This window comes from Enoplosus armatus, chromosome 2 (genome assembly GCF_043641665.1).
Source record: "Enoplosus armatus isolate fEnoArm2 chromosome 2, fEnoArm2.hap1, whole genome shotgun sequence".
Classification (NCBI taxonomy): Eukaryota; Metazoa; Chordata; class Actinopteri; order Centrarchiformes; family Enoplosidae; genus Enoplosus; species Enoplosus armatus.
The window spans coordinates 1718421-1740286 of NC_092181.1; the positions used below are offsets into that span (position 1 = coordinate 1718421).

Below are 21866 nucleotides of genomic sequence, written 5' to 3' on the forward strand. Positions count from 1 at the left end.
TTATACTTAGCTTAAACTATACAGCAAAGACGTAACTTGTAATGTCATTCTTGTGTGATTTGAGTATGTGCAAACATTTTGGAAGCAGTTAAACCAATCAATGAGAGCATCTACTGTTTCGTGCACTGCTGTACACACATGTGGATTCATGTCAGAGGAAACGTTAGACAAAGCCAATGCTTGTGTTGTAAGTCATGTGTACGTGCAAGTGCAGTAATCTGTCCAGCTGAGTCTGAGTGCCTGGCTGCACCATTAGCTGTGTACTCAGCAGTGTTTTCCTAGAAGAACTGATCAATATTCAGCGAGAGGGAGAGGGAGAGTAGACAAATGGAGTGTCCTTTGTTTCCCCTTTCCTGTCTGTTAATCACTCTCCTTCTATTCTTTGTTTTCTCATTCTATCATCGCTTTCACCGATCCATCCATCTGCTGTCCTCCAGGTGTAACAACAGGACCCAGTGTGTGGTGGTTGCAGGGGTCGACGTCTTCCCAGACCCCTGTCCTGGAACATACAAGTACCTGGAAATCCAGTATGAGTGCGTCCCTTACAGTAAGTATGCATATACAGTATATAAACACATATACACACACATACATACACACACAAACATGATTACACGCACATATGTGCATGTGCATGCAAAACACAGAGATTTAACCTATTTTTGTCAGCTACATTTTAGGTTTAAGGTGTTTTTGTTTTTATAACCCTTGATGTCGACTGTATCCCTGAGAGATTGATGGATAGAATTTTTTTTTCTCAGGGAGTGTGTGTGTGTATGTGTGAAATACTAAAAGAAAGTTGGATGGAGAAAGTACAGAGAGGGAAACAGTAGGGTATTTGCATACTGTTGTCTGTGGGTGTGTGTATGTGTGTGTGTGTGTGTGTGTGTGTGTGCGAGAGTGCACGTGTGCACTTGCGCGTGCATGCGTGTGTGTTTTCTTTTTCAGATTCACGCCACAGGAGTCGCTCTCTTTTCTCCACAGGAGCCTGATTGAGGGAAGGAGAGATCGGGGGAGGTGGAGGGAGGGGGGGGGGGGGGGGGGGGTAGGGGGGCGGTAGGGGGGGGAGAGGATAGGAGGGGAGTATGCTGGGTCTCTTGTGCTTCTTCTTTCTTTTATGTGAACTATAATGTTTGTGGCGAGAATGAGTTCCAAAGTCTTCATCTGTGCAATTCTCTCTTTCTTTCTTTCTTTCTTTCTTTCTTTCTTTCTTTCTTTCTTTCTTTCTTTCTCTCTTGCTTGCTTTCTTGCTTCTCTTTACTTCCCTTCTTTCACCCTCTGACTTCTCTTTCTTTCTCTCCCTCTTTTTTTTTTCCTATGCTTGAGTAGAAGTGGACCAAAAAGGTAAAGACAATACATTGTAGCATCTTGATCTCTCCTTGCCCCCGACCCCCCCTCTTTTCTCTCCTTATCTTCCTCTCTCCTGCCATTTCTCTCTTCCTCCTACCCTAGGACGTTGTTTCGTAGTCATGCTGGATGTTGCCCCCCTTTTTTCATTTCCTACTCGGTTATTTATTCCACCCCCCCCCCCATTTTATCCATCTATTGTTGTATGGAAACCCTTCCTTTTATCCAATTTTATCCAGGTTCTGCACCTAGTTTCTCTTCTGTTCTCGTTTTCCTTGCTATCTTTCTCTCTCCAGTTTCTTCCTCTGTTCTTCCTCTCTTGCTCCTGGTTGATCTCTCTGTCTCTTATCTCTCTCGCTCGGTGCACACAAACATAAACACAACTGCTCACCCAAACATAAACAGCCTTCTTTGCTCTCTCTGCTCTATTTCCTTTTCACACACAAACTTTCTTTTTTTTTCTTTCTTTCTTTCTTTCTATCTTTCTTCCTGCCAACCCTTCCTTCTTGTCTGATCATCCTCTTCATGCTTATTTTCCCTTTTCTTCCCTTATAGGAAGAGCCCCTTATTTATCTTCATAGGAAAAATAAGACCAAATGTGTGTGATTATATATCCGTCTGGATGTGTGCTTACCAAGCACTGCTTATGTGTGTGAGTGTGTGTGCATGCCTATTTGCATGCCAGTGTGAGACTGTACAGTATACATATGTGTCCCATACAGTTATTGACATGTGGGTGGACCAATTGTTGTGCTCGGCGTAAACTAACCTGCCCTCTCATTCACTTCAAGGCAAAATTTAGCCCCGCCCTCTGCGTCCCTGATTCTACCTCACACTCTTTTTCACTCTTTTTGCACTAACCCACACCCACACACACACACGCATGCACACACAAAGCACATAAATATACACACACCTTTCATTGCAGTGTCCCTGTTGTATTACTCACCACACACACACTAACAGTGTGTGATTTTCAACACTTTTACGTCTCTTCTGTTGCTTGCCTCTCGAGATCAGCACAGGTGTTTTAAATCCCTTTCTCTTTTTCTCTTCATTCTTTTTTCTTCTTGCTGCATCAAATGCATCTAATTCAATCCATTTTTCATGCATTGATCCATTTTCGCCCTGCACCTGCCTTCACTATCTCCACTCTTTTTTTCTCCCTCACCTCCCTTCCTCTTTCTCTTCTTTCTCACATCCTGCTGTCTACTCCTCCTAACTCCCGTTTTCCAGTTTTCGTGTGTCCCGGCTCCCTGCTCAGCATCCAGCCGGCCTCCTCTCTCCTGGAGGCGGAGCATCAGTCGGGGGCGTGGTGCAAGGACCCCCTGCAGGCAGGTGACAGGCTGTACGTCATGCCCTGGACACCATATAGGACAGAGGTGCTGTATGAGTACGCCTCCTGGGACGACTACCGCCAGAACAGAGTCACCACCACCTACAAGTGAGTGATGTCTGCGTGTGCTGTATGTATTGCTAAAATAGTCAAAACACAGACCAAACAAGCAGTTTAAAGATGTGACCTTGGGCTCTGAAAACTGGCATTTCTTTTGTTGTTTTTTTGAAAATGTATAGATTAAATGATTAATGAATTCATCCAAACAAACAAAAGAATTAATTGATATAAATAGCAAATGCCAGCTCTTTGGGGCTAATTTCACGTTCAATCAATTCAAAATTGGAATAGACAAACATTTACTTTCCAAATGAGAGTCCTTGAAAACTTGGTTTCAAATGTTAAGTGTATCTCTGTAACATTAAGTGTCTATTACTAAGCAAGCAACAAGATGTTCATCATATTAAACCTGCCTTCTGCTATATACATTAAATGTGTTAACAGTCATTTGTAACCTCTCTATATAGTAATTTGCATTGTCGGTGGCGGAGTCCGTCATTCTCACTCTGGCTTCAAACGAAATTAAAGGGATTCACAAAGTCTTCAAAGTGCCTTTCCAGATTCAGATTTATTCATTTATTTCTACTGAAACTCTCGGGCTGTTGTACTATTAAAACATTCTTAATGTTACCAAAGGTGTTGCCACTTCAACCAGGACTGAAATCTTTCTGAAAAACAATCATCCTTAGGTTATATTTATGAATATTACACAAACAGTGGCCTGGCATGAGCCAGCAATCCCAGAACTGTCATGTATGTGACATCACCTTTTTCAAACTGAGCCCCGCCCACGTAAAACCTGTGAGAGAAGCGCAGATGAAAACACAAACTTTCACGTGAAATAACCAAAATTGTTGCAACATAAAAAGAAAAAGATTGTGTGTTCATGTGTTTCCTGTAGGTTTTCAGGCCTTCAACTCTCTTTTTGTAATTGAACATGAATTACATCCATATATAAGTCGTACATTTACATGTACACCACACATTTTTCCTCTTTCTCTGTCTTAGGTTGCCTAGCCGTGTGGACGGCACGGGCTTTGTGGTGTATGACGGAGCTGTGTTTTATAACAAGGAGCGAACGCGCAACCTGGTCAAGTATGACCTGCGGACACGCATCAAGAGCGGCGAGGCAGTGGTGGTCAATGCCAACTACCACGACACCTCGCCTTACCGCTGGGGAGGGAAGTCAGACATCGATCTGGCGGTGGACGAGAACGGCCTTTGGGTGATCTACTCTACTGAAGCCAATAATGGACGCATTGTAGTCAGCCAGGTGCAGTAGGAGGAATGAAAACAGATCGATGACTGGAAAGAAAAAAGAAGGAAGTAGAAGTAGGGTTTTATAGCTGAGTTCTCTCATCTTCCTTTTTGTCCTGCAGGTGAACCCGTACACCCTGCGCTTCGAGGGAACGTGGGCCACCGGCTTTGACAAGCGTGGGGCGAGCAACGCCTTCATGGCCTGTGGCGTGCTCTACGCCGTGCGCTCCGTCTTCCAGGACGATGAGGGACAGGCGGAGGGCCGAGTCGGCAGTGACATGGTGGTTTACGCCTACGACACCAGCCGTGGACAGGAGCTGCCCGTTCAAATACCATTCCCCAACCCTTACCAGTACATCTCCTCCATAGACTACAACCCCAGAGACAACCAGCTGTATGTGTGGAATAACTACTACGTGCTGAGATACCCACTACAGTTTACACCGCCACCACCCACTAAAGGTTTGTGGCACAGGTGCACTTGTGTATTTGCACATATGTGATGTAACTAGAGAATGAACAGTGTTTTCCGTCCCTCCAGGTCCCCTCTCCTCTCTGATGACGACCGTCCGCTCCTACACAGCCACTGTCGCGCTGACCCCAGTGCGGCCGTCGGCCTCTCACCCAATTGGCGTCATCAACCGAGGACCCTTTGACCAGCGGCCAATCACAGCTATGGTCCCTCTGACGCCACGTCCACCTCTGCGTGTCCCCTTGGCTCCCGGGAGCCCCGGTCAGGTGGGCGGATGTGAGGGCCGGGTGGCACGAGGAGTTCAGTGGCCACCCACCCTGAAGGGAGAGACAGTGGAGAGGCCCTGCCCTAAAGGGTCACTGGGTAGGTGTAGCGTTTGTGTGTGTGCGTGGTATTTGCATGTGTGTGTCTAGATCTTGTTTCCCTTTGAAATGTAGTCCGATGTCCTCTCTTTGAACTACAGATGAGAGAGAAGAAGAAAGAGGTTATAGTGTTAAGACAAAGTGGGCTGTGCAGCTGTCTTCAGCCCAGCGCTCCCTCTGAGGAAAAGCTGTGTATGTAGATTATGTAGATAAGCCTGTGGTACATTTTGCCTCGTCCTATTCATGTTGAGTAGTTTGGACATGTTTTATTATGGAGTCCCTCTGCGAACTCCAACAGACACACATTTTGCCCATGTTTTTAGGAACATTTTTAGTTTATTTCATACATATATTCAAATAAACTTCAGTCAGATTTGATTGACTGCCTTGTCTCTCATGTTAATCAATCATTTAATCAAGCCGCAGTTCTAAACAATGCATTTGATTGTTCGAATCTGCTACTAGAAATTGTCAAAAAAAAAAAGTTTAAAAAAAAGGGCAGTGCAGATGCTGGACAGTGTGCAAAGAGAAACAGGAGTGGCAAACCACCTCAGGTCCTGTAAGACACGAGCTGTCCTTTCTCTTTCTGATTGTCTGTGTCACCCTGTCTGTCTCTGCAGGTATAGCTTCCTATCAGTGCATGCAGTCTCCAGTGGGTTGGAGCTCCAGAGGGCCTGACCTTTCCAACTGCACCTCTCCCTGGGTCAGCCAAATTGCACAGAAGGTTAGTCACACATTCACACACACACACACACACACACACACACTGTGCAAATGCCCTGAAGCCAGTCAACAAGCAGTGCTCTCGTAAATGTCAAAATATTTGACATTATAAACACCCCCGCCTCACTTCAGATTAAGAGCGGAGAGAACGCGGCCAACATCGCCGGGGAGTTGGTCAACCTGACCCGGGGGCGGATCTATGCCGGTGATGTCAGCATGTCCGTCCGGCTAATTGAGCAGCTATTGGACATCCTGGACTCACAGCTCCAGGCTTTGAGACCAGCCAATAAAGAGTCAGCAGCACGCAATTACAACAAGGTACATTTTTCCTGTTGTCAGTGTGGATGTGTACTTGACCTTTCCTGGAAATGAAAGAGGAAATGTCAGCGATGATGATTCTAACAATAGATGTTTTTCTTCTTTTCAGCTGCAGAAGAGGGAACGCACATGTAGAGCTTATGTTCAGGTAAGACAGCCAGATAGATAGATAGATAGATAGATAGATAGGTAGATAGATAGATAGATAGATAGATAGATAGATAGATAGATAGATAGATAGATAGATACCACGGAATAAAACATCTCTGTCTTTCTCTCTGTCAGGCGGTCGTTCAGACAGTTGATAACCTGTTGGGTCCTGAGGCTCTGGTGTCCTGGGCTGATATGAGCAGTGTTGACCAGTCCCGCTCAGCATCACTGCTGTTAGATGCAGTGGAGAAAGGAGCATTTCTATTGGCTAACAATCTCTATGAAGGCCGTTTCAGTGACAGGGCACCAAATGTTGGTACGTCGCCTTTCTTTTTCTTGTTTTGCCCTACACGTTGTGGAACTTGCCAGTTCTTCTAAGCTTTTGTGTGTGTGTGTGTTACTGTGTGTGCGCAGATCTGGAGGTGTATGTGCTAAATACAGAGGCAGAAATACAGGACCTGACGTTCCCTCACTCCTACGACAGCGACAGCATCTTACAGATATCAGCACTGGCTCTGCAACAGTACAGCAACAACGGTCCGTGGCACACAACAGAACTAATCATCAATCGTTTTGTACAGTGAAAGCTCAGTATTATAAAGCATGTTGCCTGGGGTAGTAAACCATAGGTAGGACAAGCAACGGGTTGTGGGAGAGTTTTCCTCCACATATCAAAACCCCATTACACCCACATTATAAAATATAAGATGAAAGTCTAACGGTCTCATCTTGAATGTGATAAATCAAGTACAGAAAAAATGGTGGAAATACACAGACATTTTTTCTGTCTCTCTTCACTATGTCTCCTTCCCCTCTGTGGTTTCCTCTGCAGGCCAGGTGAAGCTGGTCCTCACTCTCTATAAGAACCTGGGCTCCTTCCTGACCACCCAGAACTCGACTCTGCGGCTGGGGCTGGGGCTGGGCCAGGGGTCCGAGCCCAGGCGTAAGAGCCTGGTGGTCAACTCCCACGTCATCTCCGCCTCTGTGCACAGAGGATCCAACAGAGTGTACCTCTCCGAGCCGGTGGTCTTCACTCTCAGGCACCTGCAGGTCTGTTTGGAAATCTGTTCACCTCAAAAGTTAATGTTCAGAATGAGCAAATTCCTAACCTTGTGCAGAATCTGGTGTAAATATTCTTCATAGGCACTAATATGTGTTTCGGCGTGCTTGTCTCCACAGCTGGAGAACCACTTTGGCCCCAACTGCTCTTTCTGGAACGCATCAGGGGTTTCTGGGAGTGGCAGGTGGTCTACACAGGGCTGCCGCCTGTTACACACCAACAACACACACACTACCTGCGCCTGCAACCACCTGTCCAGCTATGCTGTCCTCATGACGTATCAGCAACCCGCTGTAAGTAACACACACCACAAAAGTAACATGTGACGGTGTTAAATTCTTTAAGGCTACAGTGTGTGTGTTTTTTGCCTTCTCTCATACAGAAGGACAAGGATTAAGAATTTTAAAGGCTTGTGTTAAACATTAGTGGTGCTGTAGTTTCCTTTTTAGATGGCCAGGTGCCAAGCTGAAACTTCAATAAATCCGACCACCAAAGGCTTCCTGACTCCACCCTCATGCACCCACTTGCTGCAGCACAGTTGGACTTCACCCCCACCGTGCTCTTCAAAATGTTGTTTAAAAATCAAGCACAGGGGGTGATAATTGTGGGTCGTAGCTGTAAGAGAGAGGGGGTGATAAAAGCTGCAGGCCATGAAATTGAATTAAGCATTTCTCTGCAAGATGTTCTCTTTGTTGGGTGTGATTTTATTCATTTGAATAGATGTTGCGTAACACACAGGGACACGCAACCAGAGGCAAAGACACACGAGCATGCCACACGCGCTCACAAACCTGCGTCAGCACATGTTGTCTTGATGATCAGGTAATAAATGCGCTTACCTTCCTATCTGATTCTCTTTACCAGTTCGGGGTCGGCGTAGAAGAGCTTCTCGTCTATGTGGTGTCCTGGGTTGGCATCTCTGTGGCACTGGTGTGTTTGGCCACCTGCCTCACCACCCTGTGCTGCCAGGGGGCGCCCTGGCACACAGACCACAGCACCATCCACTGCAACCTGTGGGCCAACCTGCTCATCACTGAACTGCTCTTCCTTGTGGGTGCCAACAAGACTCAATACACAGTGAGTGCTTTGATATTGGACAAAACCAGAATAGAGGAGTAGCTGAGTGGATGGACATTTTAGTACTTACTGTTGTATTTTAAAGCATTTCTTGAAATATTCCTCCTTCTCTATCCAAATGTCCAGGTTGTGTGCTCCATCATTGCGGGCCTGCTGCACTTCTCGCTGCTCTCTGTGTTTTGCTGGTTGTGTCTGGAGGGGGTGGAACTGTACTTGCTGCAGCGTGAGGTATTTGAGGGCCGTAACTCCAGGAGGAAGTATTTCTACCTGTGTGGCTACTCCATTCCCGGGCTGGTGGTGGCCGTGTCCGCAGCCATAGACTTCAGAGGCTATGGCTCAAAAACTGCGTAAGTTGACTTGGTTTTGAATGGGAACAGTTACTTTCCTACATCTGAATAGTCTTGTGTCAACTCCCAGACTGACTTTGTTATTTTGGAGGTTCTTATTTTACTGTGATTTGTTTGTGTGTTTGTGTGTGTGTAGATGCTGGCTGCGAACAGACAATTACTTCATCTGGAGTTTCCTTGGACCTGTTGCTGTCGTCATTACGGTGCATATTTACATATATTTCTAATTATCAGTGTGTGATAACGTCACATCGAGTCATTATTAATGAATAGATATTAAACAGTGTTTGTTCTTTTTGGCCTCAGTTGAACCTGGTTGTCTTGGTGATGACCTTACATAAGATGCACAGCACTGCTGCTTTGAAGCCAGACTCCAGTCGCCATGACAACCTGAGGTAAGTATAGTGTCTCACGCTGATCCGTTGTGGGTGATTATGTGAAGAGCTCATTGTGTTTCAGTAGCTTTGGCTCCAATCATATAGTCATTGGAAAAAGACAGTAAAGTTGGATTTATGAACTCAAAAAGGACCTGGATTGATAAAAACAAACTTTACTTATGTTTTCCCTACCTCCCTGTTGCATTTGTAATTTTATTAAGTTATTTTAATGGATGTCATATTTTAAAAATTAAAAATGAAAAGAAAACTATAAAAATGAGTTTGAAAATGAGTTGTCTCTTGAGCTGGAGGCAGTCTGTTATCTATGAAGAAGCTAGTCCATTTAGAGATTTGTAGTTAATCAGAATATTTAAGGCTCACCCTAGCTGAGACAGGGAGCCACTGTAAATCACATGAAACAGATGTAACATGGTCATTCTTTTGTCTTAGTCTTAGTAAAGCATTTTGTTAATCTGCAGCATTTTGAATGGTTTCAAGATACAGAACACAATACACTACAGGAGTCTATATAGTCTATGTAAAGGTCAAACCTTAGCAATGCTGTATAAATGAAAAATAGAGGGGAAATACTGCAGAGAGAGCAAGGGTGTGTGTTAGTAATGTCTGGCAAATAAAAAAATGTGGTTGCACACCAACATTTGTCAGAATGCTCCTTTACTTGTAGTTTTTCAGGGTCTATTTAAGCTCTGGGGAGCTTGAGGATGGTGGCGTTCTGATAGAAGTGGGAGTGTGCAGGTCCTCTTTGAACTTGCTAGACATTAATATTAGTTGCACTCGCCCCAGCTCTCTTTTTGTCCACGGTTGAGCTGTAAAGTAGAAGCACAGTTAAACCTTCTCTGTGCTATTTTAAGCACAGGGACCTGAAAAAATCAAATTGGAAAAGCATTCGAACAGATTTAGGTGAGTGAACTCTTGCTTGTTAGAATGAAAATGAAACGCGATTTATCCCGTGTCCCTCCTCCTCTGGTGTCTCCAGGGCGTGGGCGGTGGGCTCCCTGACGCTGCTCTTCCTGCAGAGCGTCACCTGGTCCTCAGGCCTGATGTTCCTGTCTGCTCCGTCTCTCCTCCTGGCTTACCTCTTCTCCTCCCTCAACACCGCCCAGGGCCTCCTCATCACCATACTGCACTGCACCCTCGCCAGAAAGGTCCGTCTCTGTGTTAATGTGCCATTATGTAACTGCCAGAATCTGTCTGTAACGGCATCATTTTGTGACTAAACAGATTTGTTTAAATATTGTGTGTAGGGTCAGAAGGACTACGGCCGATGCCTGCGTCTCTCACAATGCTGCGCCACGTCCTCTTCCAGCTCTCCGGACTCGGTGAAGGGTGCTGCCCTGCGGTCCAACAGCCGCTACACCAGCAGCCAGAGTCGGAGAGCTACTGCTAACAGACAGGTAGATTACAATACACTGTACCTCTTTGTCTTTCTTTCCCTCTGTGTCTGAGTCAGTTTTGACCCTGAGTGGAATATTTCTGTCCCAGAGTCGCATCAGGAGGATGTGGAACGACACTGTTCGCAGGCAAACTGAATCGTCTTTCATCGCTGCAGACGTTAATAACACCCCTACTCTTAACCGAGGTAGAGGTTACTGTTTTTCTTTTTTTCTTTTAAATCTCAGCTTGGCCTCCTCTGTTGTTAAAGAATGTTGCATTAATTTTTTTCTCCCTCTCTCACTCTCTCGCTGTCCATCCTCAGCTGCTTTGGGGAACCATTTCCTTACTAATCCAGTGTTGCAGACTCATGCCGGAGCCTCACCGTATGACACGATGCTGGCCCAGGGATACACTCAGCCCTTCACCTCCACAGGTACATTTCATCACAACTTTCTGTGACTCGTCCTGATTTTGTGTCTACATTTTCGACACAGCTTACTTCCTCTCCCTCTTCATGTTGGTTTCTTTTACTGTCCTTTTACTTATGTGTGCTCACTGTCCTTTTACTTACTACAGTGCAAAAGTCTTATGCTACACTGAAAAATGTCTAGTAACTATTTCATTAAAAATGAGTTTATTAGCTTATAAAACAGCTTGTAGCAACAAGGTTACAGAGAAATTCATTCAAAAATGAATATCCAGCAGTCAATCCCTCCAGTTTCCTGATTGAAAGAAGCATCAATTTACAAGGACGTTTAATAAGTGTTCAATTTTGACATCCATTTTGAAACAGTTTTGACAACTTTCCTCTTTTGACTTTGTCTACTTGTTTGTGTTTTGCTTGTTGAATAGAGCCTGACCTATACTGGATTTTTGAGGGCGATATTTTCGAGTTTTAAAAATCCAATAACGATATGTCAGCAGATTTTTCATTACATGAAAAAACAGGATCCCTTAAATGTAGTTATTTCAGATGTGTGACCATAATGTGTACAGAGCAGGACACATAGATATTATTGGGCAATAATATCAGGCGGATGATATATTGATCGGGCCCTACTGCCTGATTTTTCTCTAAGTGGCCTTAGACTTTTGCCCAGTACAATATGTCACTTTTCTGTTTGTGTACATTATGAATGTTTCGAATTAAAAGCTCCTCAAATGTTTTTGTGATGTTCTGTTTTTAGTTTTTGAAATGTTTGTCTTTTAAATGTTTTTCTCCCTCTCTGTCTCTCTGTCTTAACATGGACCTGTAGGAACCTTCAGAAACAAGCAGAGTATGAGCTCTCCTTTATTGTGCTCACTCGAATCATTGAGCGCCACTTCCTCGTGCACTGTGCTTCAGTTCATAGACTATCTGTGCAATGTTTGCACACAGTAATTATTCATAGACCATGAACACATAACATACATCTCTTCCATGTGGCTACATAACCGAACATTTCATCAAAGTATATTGTTAATATCCAAATCTTCTTGGTGAAGCCACACCCTCAGTTGGCACATGAACCCTAAACTCTGCTCATTCATTCATACGTTCATTTGTGTAAATCTCATTATGTCAATCTTTTATTCCTGTTTGGTAATTGGCATCTTCTTGTTTCTTCCAACAGAGGTTAATGTGTCCCAGAGCCAGGAGTCCTGCGGGTTGGACAGTGTGTGTCTCAACGGAGGCTACACGCCCAACACCTTCACCTTGCACGGTCTGGGAACCACGCCCGGGTCCCGAGCTGGAGTGGTGGGCAGCACTGACCTTCTGAGGGAGGGAGGAGTTGGGATAGGAGGGGATGACATCTCCCCAGCCCTCCTCACCCCTCATGGGGCCACAGATCTGGGCAGCGGTGCTGGAATGCGTCGTAACCTGTCTGATGCAGCAGCGCTGGAAAAGATGATCATCTCAGAGCTGGTGCAGAGCAACCTGAGGCCCTCAGTTCCCATGCCTGTTCCTCCTGAGCGCTACGGAAGCCTGGCGAGGCCTCACCACCACGACAGGACGGCTCTGACTCACACTGCCACTTTAACTCGGCACGCGCAGCCACCTCAAGAGGGCTGGGCTGCCACCATGCAGCCAAACACACGGCACAACGCACAAGAGGGATGGGCGCACACGAGGCACCACACACAAGACGCTGAGACACGTGGACAAGATCACGCCACGACGCCACGCTTAGATGGCTGGTCACACTCACGTGTTCCTGGAGATTCGGAGTCCCGTGAGCTGCTTAAAGATGGGGACAGGTCGCAGCTGCAAGGCACTCTGGGTCGCCGCGGGCTCCAGGACAGGCAGCAAGCTCGCCCCCCTGATGTTCAGGCTCGGCCCTACTCCACCCTCAGCCGCACCCCTGGCACTCTGTCCCGCCACCGCAACACAGTGGATTCAAACGGAGGGACGGACAGAGACAGGGAGAGAGACAGGGATCGTTACCGGGACAGGCCCCTCCCGCCTCCTCCTCCCCCTCCCCCACAGGAATCTGAGCCCTTATACAAGGCTCTGGAGGAGCCACTGCTGATGAAACAGAGGGAGGCAGGCATAGAGACATGGAGAGGTGGCCAGGACAGAGAGAAGGACGAGACATTTCTCTTAAAAAGAGACGGAATGATGGACGAATGGAGGGGAGGAACCGAGAGAGGGAGGGAGGAGTCTTATACCTCTCAGAAGAGAGATGGAGACATGGACGAATGGAGAGGTGGAATGGAGAGAGGGAGGGAGGAAGCTCATCTGCTGGAGAAGAGGGGTGGAAGGATGGAGGTGTGGCGGGGAGGAGCGGAGACAGAGCAGGAAGAGACTTTTATAACTCAGAAGCAAGATTTTGGGGTTGACGGATGGAGAAGCGGGAAGGAGAGGGAGAAAGATGAATCCTTGTTTTTGAAGGACAGAGATGGATGGAGGGCAGGGATTGAACGAGAGAATGAGAAACAGAAGGATAGAGCACTGGACGTGTGGAGGGGAGGCATGGATATAGACAGGGAGGAATCCTTCCTGTTTGAGAGCAAAGATGGAGGTCTCGACTCGAGGAAAAGAGGATCTCTTCGGTACCATGGCGAACGAGAGGATTCTGACAGCTTTGCTCTGCCTTTGACCCCTGACCTCGATCTTGACCCTGACTCCTCACCTATCTACGCCCGAGATTCAAACCCCTCCCCGCTCTACCCTGGAGACCGCCGCTCGCCGCCACTCAGCATCTTCCCTCGAAGCTCTCCCCCAACCAATATCTTTGCTCCTCGAGACACTAACTCGCCTCCAAACAATCTCTACTCGCGTCACTCCCCCCAGGTGTACAGCCGAAGCAGCTCCCCCCCTCGCTTCTATACCCGCACTTCCCCTCCGACCCTCTCGTACCCCGACAGCAGCCCTGAAGGTCCAGAAGAGGTCAGCCCCACTGGCCAACCCCAGCGGCCCTCCCTGGAACTTCCCTACAGCCTGGGGCGACCCCCGCTGGGCCCTCGGCCCAATCACCTGCAGACCTTCTACCAGCCGCCGCCGCTGGCGTCCAATGGAGAGGCAGTGTACTCAGCAGAGCCCGCCTCTGAGGGAGACGACGGACAGATGCAGCGGGTGACGAGCCTGTGACTAGGGCGGTGGTGATCGGGGCATAGAAACCAGGCAGGAGGAGGAAGATGGTGATAACAACAAAATAATGATGATCAAACTGATGGAAATGATGATGATGATTATGAGAACACCATTGAGGATATTGATGATGGATGATGAAGGTAATGATGATGACAGTGATGGCTCCTCCCTGCTTCTATCTTCCGATCACCACGAGTCTTCCCCCTTTTCATGTTTTGTTACTTTTCTATGACTGTGATCCATTTATAACTCTTCCTCCTCCTCTTCCTCTCCCTGTTCTCTCCCTGAAACCCTGCTGTGTCGTTCCCATCTCATCAGTGCTTATCTTTATTTGCCCATCGTCCAAGTTTCTATTGGTTCATCGGCTGGGTGTTTTCCCTCCCTGTAGCAAGCAAGCAGTGTGTCAAAGAAGCACTTGTGTGTTGCCAAAAAATCCTTTCAAAGAACATGTGCATGACTTTATAGTGGCTTTACAAGGCTACATACTGTAGGAGGAAAGTACTGACGTGTGTGTGTGTGTGTGTGAGCGTACGTGCGAGTGTGTGTGTGTGTGTGTGTGTGTGGCTTGATGAGCATGCGTGTGTGTAAGGATGTGTGTATGTGTGAGTGCGTGCCTGTATATACATCATTCTTGTATAATTAATGTATCACAGTGAAGCATTTTATCAATATCAACTGGGCGGCCTCTTACACACATCCCCGCCGACTGATTTTGAACTCTTGACCAATCACATTTTCACATCAAGACCAAAACCTCCGCCCCCGCCCCCGTCTCCCTCCACCTGCCACTAACTGTTAGTGATGGAACTCGTTGCCATGGAGTTTGTCATAGCAACAGAACTCTTGACTCCAGAGCCAGAGATCATATAAAACCTCAGAACTTTTCTGCAACCCCCTGAGATCCTTGTACATATTGACCTCAAGTGTTCTGATTGTCTTGTATTGCTATTGAAGTTCAAGTAAACATGTGAAATAAATGTTGCTGTCTTTCTCTTTGCATGGATGTACAGAGAGAGGGAGGGTTTGAGAAAAATGAACAAGATATCTACAGAGGAAAAGGAGGCGAAGGAGAGACTGACGAGGCATATGATGTAGAGAAAAACTGAATTAGTATATTTACTCCAGTACGTACTGTACTTTGATACTCGTACTTGAGTTCCTCTATTTTCTGCTACATTATATTTCTACTCCACTACACCACAGAGGGAAATATTTTACTTTATCAGTTTCAACTGACTGGCACAGAAAGCATACTGAAGGATGGAACAGTCAACATAGGACAGACAGAGTAAAGCAGGGTCCACCCATTTATTGTATTATTAAAATTAGGGCTAATAAATAATTAGGAGTTGAAATACAGACGATACCTTTTTGAGCGTTTTGAAAAAGTTTAATTTCTGATAATAAATAAAGCCAAGCTAATCAATATCTTTATCCCCTCAGCTCTAGCTCAGCGTTTTAGCACCTTTCAGCTGTTTTGGTTTTGGTTTTACAGCCACAACTTTACTGACAAACCGCTCTTCTCAACGTTGCTCTTCACAAACGCATGCTACCTGCTCAGCACCAAATGGCAGACATACAAAGTTAGTGACTAGCTTGTGACCATAGCGGACTAACATGTTCACCATATTAACATTATAAAGTGTCTTGTAATGTTGTGTTAAAAGCTTCTTGCATTGCCCAAAAGTGGCCAAATAACTCAATAAATGCATTTGTTTAAAAATCAGCTTTGAACTTGAGGATATACAATAATCATCTTTTAAAAAATGATGCAATAACATCCAAATGTTTTATTCTCAAAATGTGCATGCAGTGTTAGTATTTTAAATGTCACAAACTGAACTTAAAGAGACAATGAGTTATTCAAATATCACATTTTTCTTTAATGATCGGTGTGCTCTTGGACTGGTAAGTAGTCTAGCAACATACATTAGCATTATAAAAAAAGTCAGAGAACTAGTAGCATCCGTACTTTTTAAACATGGATTATATATATATTGTGTAGACATTCTCATGGTCATTCCCTCATAATAAACTACGTATACGACACATCCTATCTAAATGATACAACACATTAGGGAAAATGAGTTGCTTTCTCGCTATTTGTGCTTTCCTTCAACACCATTACATTCACTGGGTTTATGTAAAAAAAACAAAAAAAAACATCTACAACATATAACATGTTTGTATAAAAAATATTACATACTATGTACCAAATCATTACAAAGTGGTAATTAATAATGCTAGTATGGAAATCAAAAAGTGCTTTTACAGTATCATTCAAGTTGTACAAAATCTGTATATATTTACAGGTGAAGTATAGAGTGGTAGTGGTTGCTATGTTCAGGATTCAGTCGTCTCATCTCACAGGTAAGAATCACATGGGTCAGTCACAGGGCAAGGGTCGAGTACTCAGGCTGCTTGCGCAACACTCCAGCCGAGCATTTGTTTTCTCTTTTGAGCCACATACAGTATCTCACAAGCTCTACTCTCCCTCTCTCTCTCTCACACTCTGTCTGAATACTGAGGTATGTGGTTTGACTTCACAGGAAATGGTCTCACATTCTTCAAATCTCTTGTCTATCCAAACCAGACTACAGGCAGCAGGTGGATGTTGGTAGAGGGTGTAGGGGTTTGGTGGAGGTGAGGTTTAGCAGACAGTGTGGTGGGGTGACAAGGGGCTGTCCAGGGTCTCAGTCGGAGACAGATCTGAGCTCGAGCTTTTAAACATGGACGAGATGTGGAAGGCCTGGGGGAACACACAAACACATGCCCGACCTTAAGATTTTACGCTGACATGTGGACATGCACTGTTGCACAAAAGACAAGCAAGGCAAGGTATACTGACCACCCAGTAAGCAGTGAGGGCTCCCTGTATGTAGCCTGTTAGCACGTCGGACGGGTGGTGCCTGTAGTCTGAGATGCGGGTCAGACCTGTGTAGAATGCCAGCAGAACCAGGAAGAACTGCAGCGCTGGCTTCAGCAGCCGAGCCCCACGCCATGTCAACCGCGCCTGCAGGTAAAACTACATGAACAACAACAATGAACATGACATTATTTCATGTGCAGAACAATGGGGTCTTTGTCTGTTATTTACTTTACCCTGCAGAGGCCTTCAAACTTGACCTCTCTTTAAGACGGACGTTTAGTTTTAGTAGCATACAGTATTACTTACTGTAATTGGCAACCAGTGAATCTGGAGCCATTGGGGCCCCCTGAGGGTCTAGGACCCTGGGGCAGTTGCCCGCTTTGCCCTGCTGGTGATCCAGCATTGGCTTTGAGTCTCTCTGTTTAACAGAAATACTGTCTAACACTAATTTATCTAACCATAGGCTTTAATCTGAGAATGTGCGAGAGGCTTCATGCATTCAAATGTGAATATAGACACAATCATTAATTATCATTCTTATAGACACAGATTTACGCACGTTAAATGTAAAGCAGCACTGTGGTAACATAAAGACAGGCAACAGAAGGAGAAAGTAATCATGAACAAGCAAGCCAAGACGGCACACACATTAATATGCTGTATGCACACATGTACATATGCAGCCCCTTGCATAGACACACATATAAATGCAGGAGTTTGCACACGCACACACACACACACACTCACACACAATAGAGGAGAGCAGTGAGGCGGTGAGGCGAGGTCACACTCCTCCCACAGCAGAACAAAGCTGTCTCTGTTTGTCCCATTTCTCCCTTCAGTCCTCCTCTTTCTCCCTCTCCTCTTCCATTCTCTCTCTTTCTGCTGCTAACTGGACTGAAGATGGGTTCATTCATTCACTCTCTACGTTCTGTAGAGAGATGGTAATTGGAGACTGGAGTGATCGTCAAATTGCGTTTGCCAGTGTTTGTGTGTATGACAAAATGTGTGAAAGAGATAGACAGATAGGAATACTCACCGCTAAATAGAGCATCGTGTACATCGCAAAGGAGGCGTGACCAGAGAAGAAGGACTTCCTAAAATGTTTTAAAAGTATTTAGAATAACACAGAACAAAAGCACTTTACATAAAGCATATGCATGAACTCACGCACACACACACACACACACACCTGGCCTCCTCCTCCAGCCGGTGATCAGGCTGGCGGCAGTTCACTGTTGCGACGTAGGTTCCAGGTGTGCAGTTAAGCGACGCGTAGGTGACACCGCACACAGACAGGAAGTGTGGCCGCAGCCGCCCAACACTCAGCTTGGCCATGTTGGTCAGGGATTGGCCGACACAGCAGCCGAACAGGAAGCAGCCCAGCTCCTTGTACAGGCAGGACACATACAGGTTCCTGACAAAGGCCTTGGAGCTGACGCCTCTGAAACGAACCCGGTAACACTCCCCGAGGGCGATCTGGAGGTGGACACATAGTCAGAACCGTCATAGTGCACACCCCTCATCCTCCTCGCGAGCTGGGACATGGTGTAAAATGAATAATGGCATGACTGCTACGACAGGGATGATCGGGACGATGAGTACTCACGGTGAGGCCGGTGATGATGATGCCACCGGCGATTAGTAATTCATCTGGTATGGCCTCTCGGTGCAGGTAAGGATAGGTGATGCTGGGGTCCCCGCACATGAAGCCCCTTCTGTAAGGACTCACCGCCTTCAGCTCACACGCAAAGAAAGGGATGGAGGCTGCACAGGGTTAGGGAGGAAGAGGGAGATGAATGGAATTAGACCAAGAAGGATATCACAACAATCCCCAGTGGGAGTATAGATATTCCTCTTTGTGATGAGATACTGGGGATGAAGCATGGGAGGAAGAAAGAGGAGCAACAATAGAGGATGAGAAGGGGCACCGGGGGGGGAATCCGCCCACATGTCTGTCTTTCCAGCTCCTAGTCATGTGACACTCAGTGTTATCCATACATACATGCAGACAAGGGCTGGGTATCATTAGATTTCTTTTCGATACTAACTGCCAAATTAACATCTGTGGTTCTGTACCAAAACCAGGTACAGACATTTCTTTCAATAAGGAAACTTAAGGTGTTTCAATATGTTTCAATATGCTTAGCCATGCTAGCGGCGTGGCTCTAGGGAAGGCAACGTTGGTCAGTCACTCACTTAAGTCCAGAATGAAATATCACAACTATCAGATGGATCACCATGACGTTTTGTACAGACATTCGTGGTCCCCAGAGGACAAACCCTACTGACTTTGGCGATCCCCTGACTTTTCCTCTAGCGCCACCACGAGACTGACGTCTGTAGTTTTGAGTAACTCTCAACAACTATTGGATGGATTGTCACAAAATAAGCACAGCCTCACAAAGCTGCTAACATGGCTGCAGACTGCTTGAACAAAAGAAGAGTGAGGGTGTGAGCGAGCATTGTTTATGCCAGCTTTTGATACGTGACAGTTTTGTATACTCTGTGCTACGGACACACTTCTGTCAGTACCCCAAAAAGCACCATGTTCAATACCCAGCACCAGTGCAGATATGATGCCCTTGACTGTTCATCCCTGTCGCACACCAACAGACACACATTAAGTATCGCTTTAATCACAGATGAAAGTACTAAGGAAATTCAAGGCTATAATAAAAGTGACAGGCAATGTGACGTGGGGAGACTCAGGAAAAGAGAGGAGGTCACATGAGGAATGGTTTTGAGGGAAAATAACTGTGGGAACCCTGAGTTTTTCTCTGGAGAACCTAAGTTAGACAACCATTTGGAATGTGAGGGTCTGGAAATAGAAGAGTAAAGTAGGCAGAGCTCAACAGAGACCCAGTTTGAACTGCGCATGTGTGTGTGTGTGTGTGTGTGTGTGTGTGTGTGTGCATTTCTGTTGATGAGGAGAGAAAGGGGGTTTGTTTGTGACTTCAGTTCAACTCTTCCCTACAAAACAAAGAGCAAATGCTGCAGCAGACCAGAGCCAGAACCAGCCTCTCACTGTCTCTGTTTGTCTCTGGGTGTCCTTCCCTCTCTCTCTGTCTCTCTCTCTCACTGTCTCTCTCTCTGTCTTGCATGCCTGCGCACACACAGTAGAGAGGGGGGAGAGAGAGAGACAGATACTTCTTGCATGGTTCCCTCCCTTCATGCACATGTCCAATCTGTTGTTAATACAGACAACCTCTCCCGTCCAGCTTTTTCCAATTAGCCAACATTACATAACCGGCCTCCTGTCACATAGAGGGACCACGGGAGGGAGGGTCGACAATTACACTCATGTGCACACGCTACACACCCACGCGCAGTGGATCGTGCATTTATTTATTTATTTATTTATACCAAATACAATTCCCCCTGGCCCGGCTCTACCCTGAGAACGGGAGGTTGTCATGGAAACTGTAGAATTCCCTGGGCAATGCACAAACCAGCTGGCACGGAGAGCTCGAGAGCTCGGGAGCGCGCATGAGTGGAAAAAAGCAAGCCAGGGATACATGTAGATGGAGAGAGAGAGAGCTTGAAAAACTTTCTCTCTCTCTCTTTCCTCTTTCCACTAACACTGCAGGCCCACATGTAGCCGCTGAGTGTCTTTGTTGACTAAATAAAAAGGGAAGAAAACAAAGCGGAACAGAACTCAACGTGGTTGAAGTTAACCCTCCGCAGGGATACTATAAACAGGAAACAATGACAACTTTTAAGGTAGTTCACCTGTAGCCTTCAAAGCTAAAAAAAAATAATGGATATTGTATGAAAAGAATATGCAACTAATTACTACTTTCATTGTCTTTTAATCTGCCAATAATCTTCTCAGTGAATCTGTTAATGCGGTCCATAAAATGTACGCAAATGGTGAAAAAAACACAGTTTCATCCACAGAGATGGTGTCAGGTTGCTTGTTTTGTCCAACCAACACTTCACGACTAAAGATATTGAAATGTATTATCACGTAAAACAATAAAAGGGAACGTCCTCACAACTGAGAAGCTGGAATCAGAGAATATTTGGCACTTTTGCTTGAAAAATTTGATCTAAACGATTCATTGATTTCTGCTGATCAACTAATTGATTATTTAACTCTTTGTTTCAGATTAGGTGAAGATACACTTACTGATTGAAGTGTTTGCATGGTCTGCATATGCATGCTCACATAGCTAATGTGTGGATGGACAACATTAACAGAGACCCCTTAACGCGTCTAGTGTGTGCTAACACCACATGGCCTCGACACCGACCACAGAGCTGTATCAGCATCTTTTTGCCACAATCATAAACAATCATAAGCTCACAGATATGTTACTTGGCACTATTTTGTTGGAATGAATGATATCGCACAGGTGCTTTTGTGATACTTCGTAGCTACATCAACAAAGCTCTGACAGCAATGCATTCAACAAGTGAAATAACAGATCTTTCTGCTGTATATGTGGATATTTACCAAGGAAGAGGCAGAGGAGGTCCAAGCCGACCAGAAGTTTTCTTTTGGACAAAGCCGGTCCAGTTATCTCTATGAGTTTCTTCCCTGCGCCGTTCTCCATCCCCATCCCTGCTGCTGCTGCGGCCAGGCTGCTTTTGTCGTCCGTCAGTTTGAGCTGGAGGTCGGCGCTGGAGACAGGCACACGGGCGCATTTATCCAACATGACTACGGGCTGCGGCTGGATGCTCGGAGTAAAAAACGTGTTCGCATCAGAAACTTAGGAACGCTCTTGAGCCGCTGAGCCGCGGAGAGACTGAGTAAAACCAACAAGTTGCCACAGTATTTATTATGCTGCCACGTGTTGTCTTTTTTTACGCATTTTAAATTTCATCACAGAGTCTGCAGGGCTCGCCCTGACTCGTTGCAGGGCATCAGTCACCTTGAAGTTATGCACCACGGAGGAGCGGAAAACTCCGGACTGGTTGCGAAACAGACGCTCAGGGAAACTCTCTCTCTGTCTGTCTCTCTCTCTCTCTGTCTCTCTCTCTCTCTCTCTCTCTCTCTCTCTGTCTCTCTCTCTGTCTCTCTCTCTCTCTCCCTCTCTCTCTCTCTCTCTGTCTCTCTCTGTCTCTGTCTCTCTCTCTCTCTCTCTCTCTGTCTCTCTCTCTCTGTCTCTCTCTCTGTCTCTCTCTCTCTGTCTCTCT

General features: G+C 45.9%; 2 protein-coding genes across 2 annotated transcripts in view; one reads left to right on the top strand and one right to left on the bottom strand.

Moving 5' to 3' along the window:
- Positions 1-13852, top strand: part of LOC139299564 (adhesion G protein-coupled receptor L1-like) — a 16073-nt gene extending 2221 nt beyond the window's left edge. The window contains exons 3-25 of the mRNA XM_070922408.1: positions 438-547; positions 1330-1344; positions 2584-2791; positions 3752-4016; positions 4123-4462; positions 4542-4835; positions 5455-5558; positions 5690-5875; positions 5985-6023; positions 6161-6341; positions 6440-6562; positions 6858-7075; positions 7205-7378; positions 7950-8162; positions 8289-8509; positions 8646-8712; positions 8816-8904; positions 9884-10052; positions 10152-10301; positions 10390-10486; positions 10604-10714; positions 11538-11558; positions 11895-13852. Of these exons, the coding sequence (XP_070778509.1) occupies positions 438-547; positions 1330-1344; positions 2584-2791; positions 3752-4016; positions 4123-4462; positions 4542-4835; positions 5455-5558; positions 5690-5875; positions 5985-6023; positions 6161-6341; positions 6440-6562; positions 6858-7075; positions 7205-7378; positions 7950-8162; positions 8289-8509; positions 8646-8712; positions 8816-8904; positions 9884-10052; positions 10152-10301; positions 10390-10486; positions 10604-10714; positions 11538-11558; positions 11895-13852 (5353 nt within the window). The remainder of the gene's footprint in view (positions 1-437; positions 548-1329; positions 1345-2583; positions 2792-3751; positions 4017-4122; positions 4463-4541; positions 4836-5454; positions 5559-5689; positions 5876-5984; positions 6024-6160; positions 6342-6439; positions 6563-6857; positions 7076-7204; positions 7379-7949; positions 8163-8288; positions 8510-8645; positions 8713-8815; positions 8905-9883; positions 10053-10151; positions 10302-10389; positions 10487-10603; positions 10715-11537; positions 11559-11894) is intronic.
- A 1880-nt stretch (positions 13853-15732) lies between these two features.
- Positions 15733-21297, bottom strand: LOC139296812 (phospholipid phosphatase 3-like). The gene is made up of 6 exons (XM_070919336.1): positions 21184-21297; positions 18334-18491; positions 17917-18203; positions 17764-17821; positions 16704-16880; positions 15733-16604 (listed from the first exon to the last, which is right to left on the bottom strand). The coding sequence occupies exons 1-6, from the start codon at positions 21287-21289 to the stop codon at positions 16506-16508; spliced, it is 885 nt and encodes a 294-aa protein (XP_070775437.1). The 5' UTR covers positions 21290-21297; the 3' UTR covers positions 15733-16505.
- Between the last annotated feature and the right edge of the window lie 569 nt (positions 21298-21866).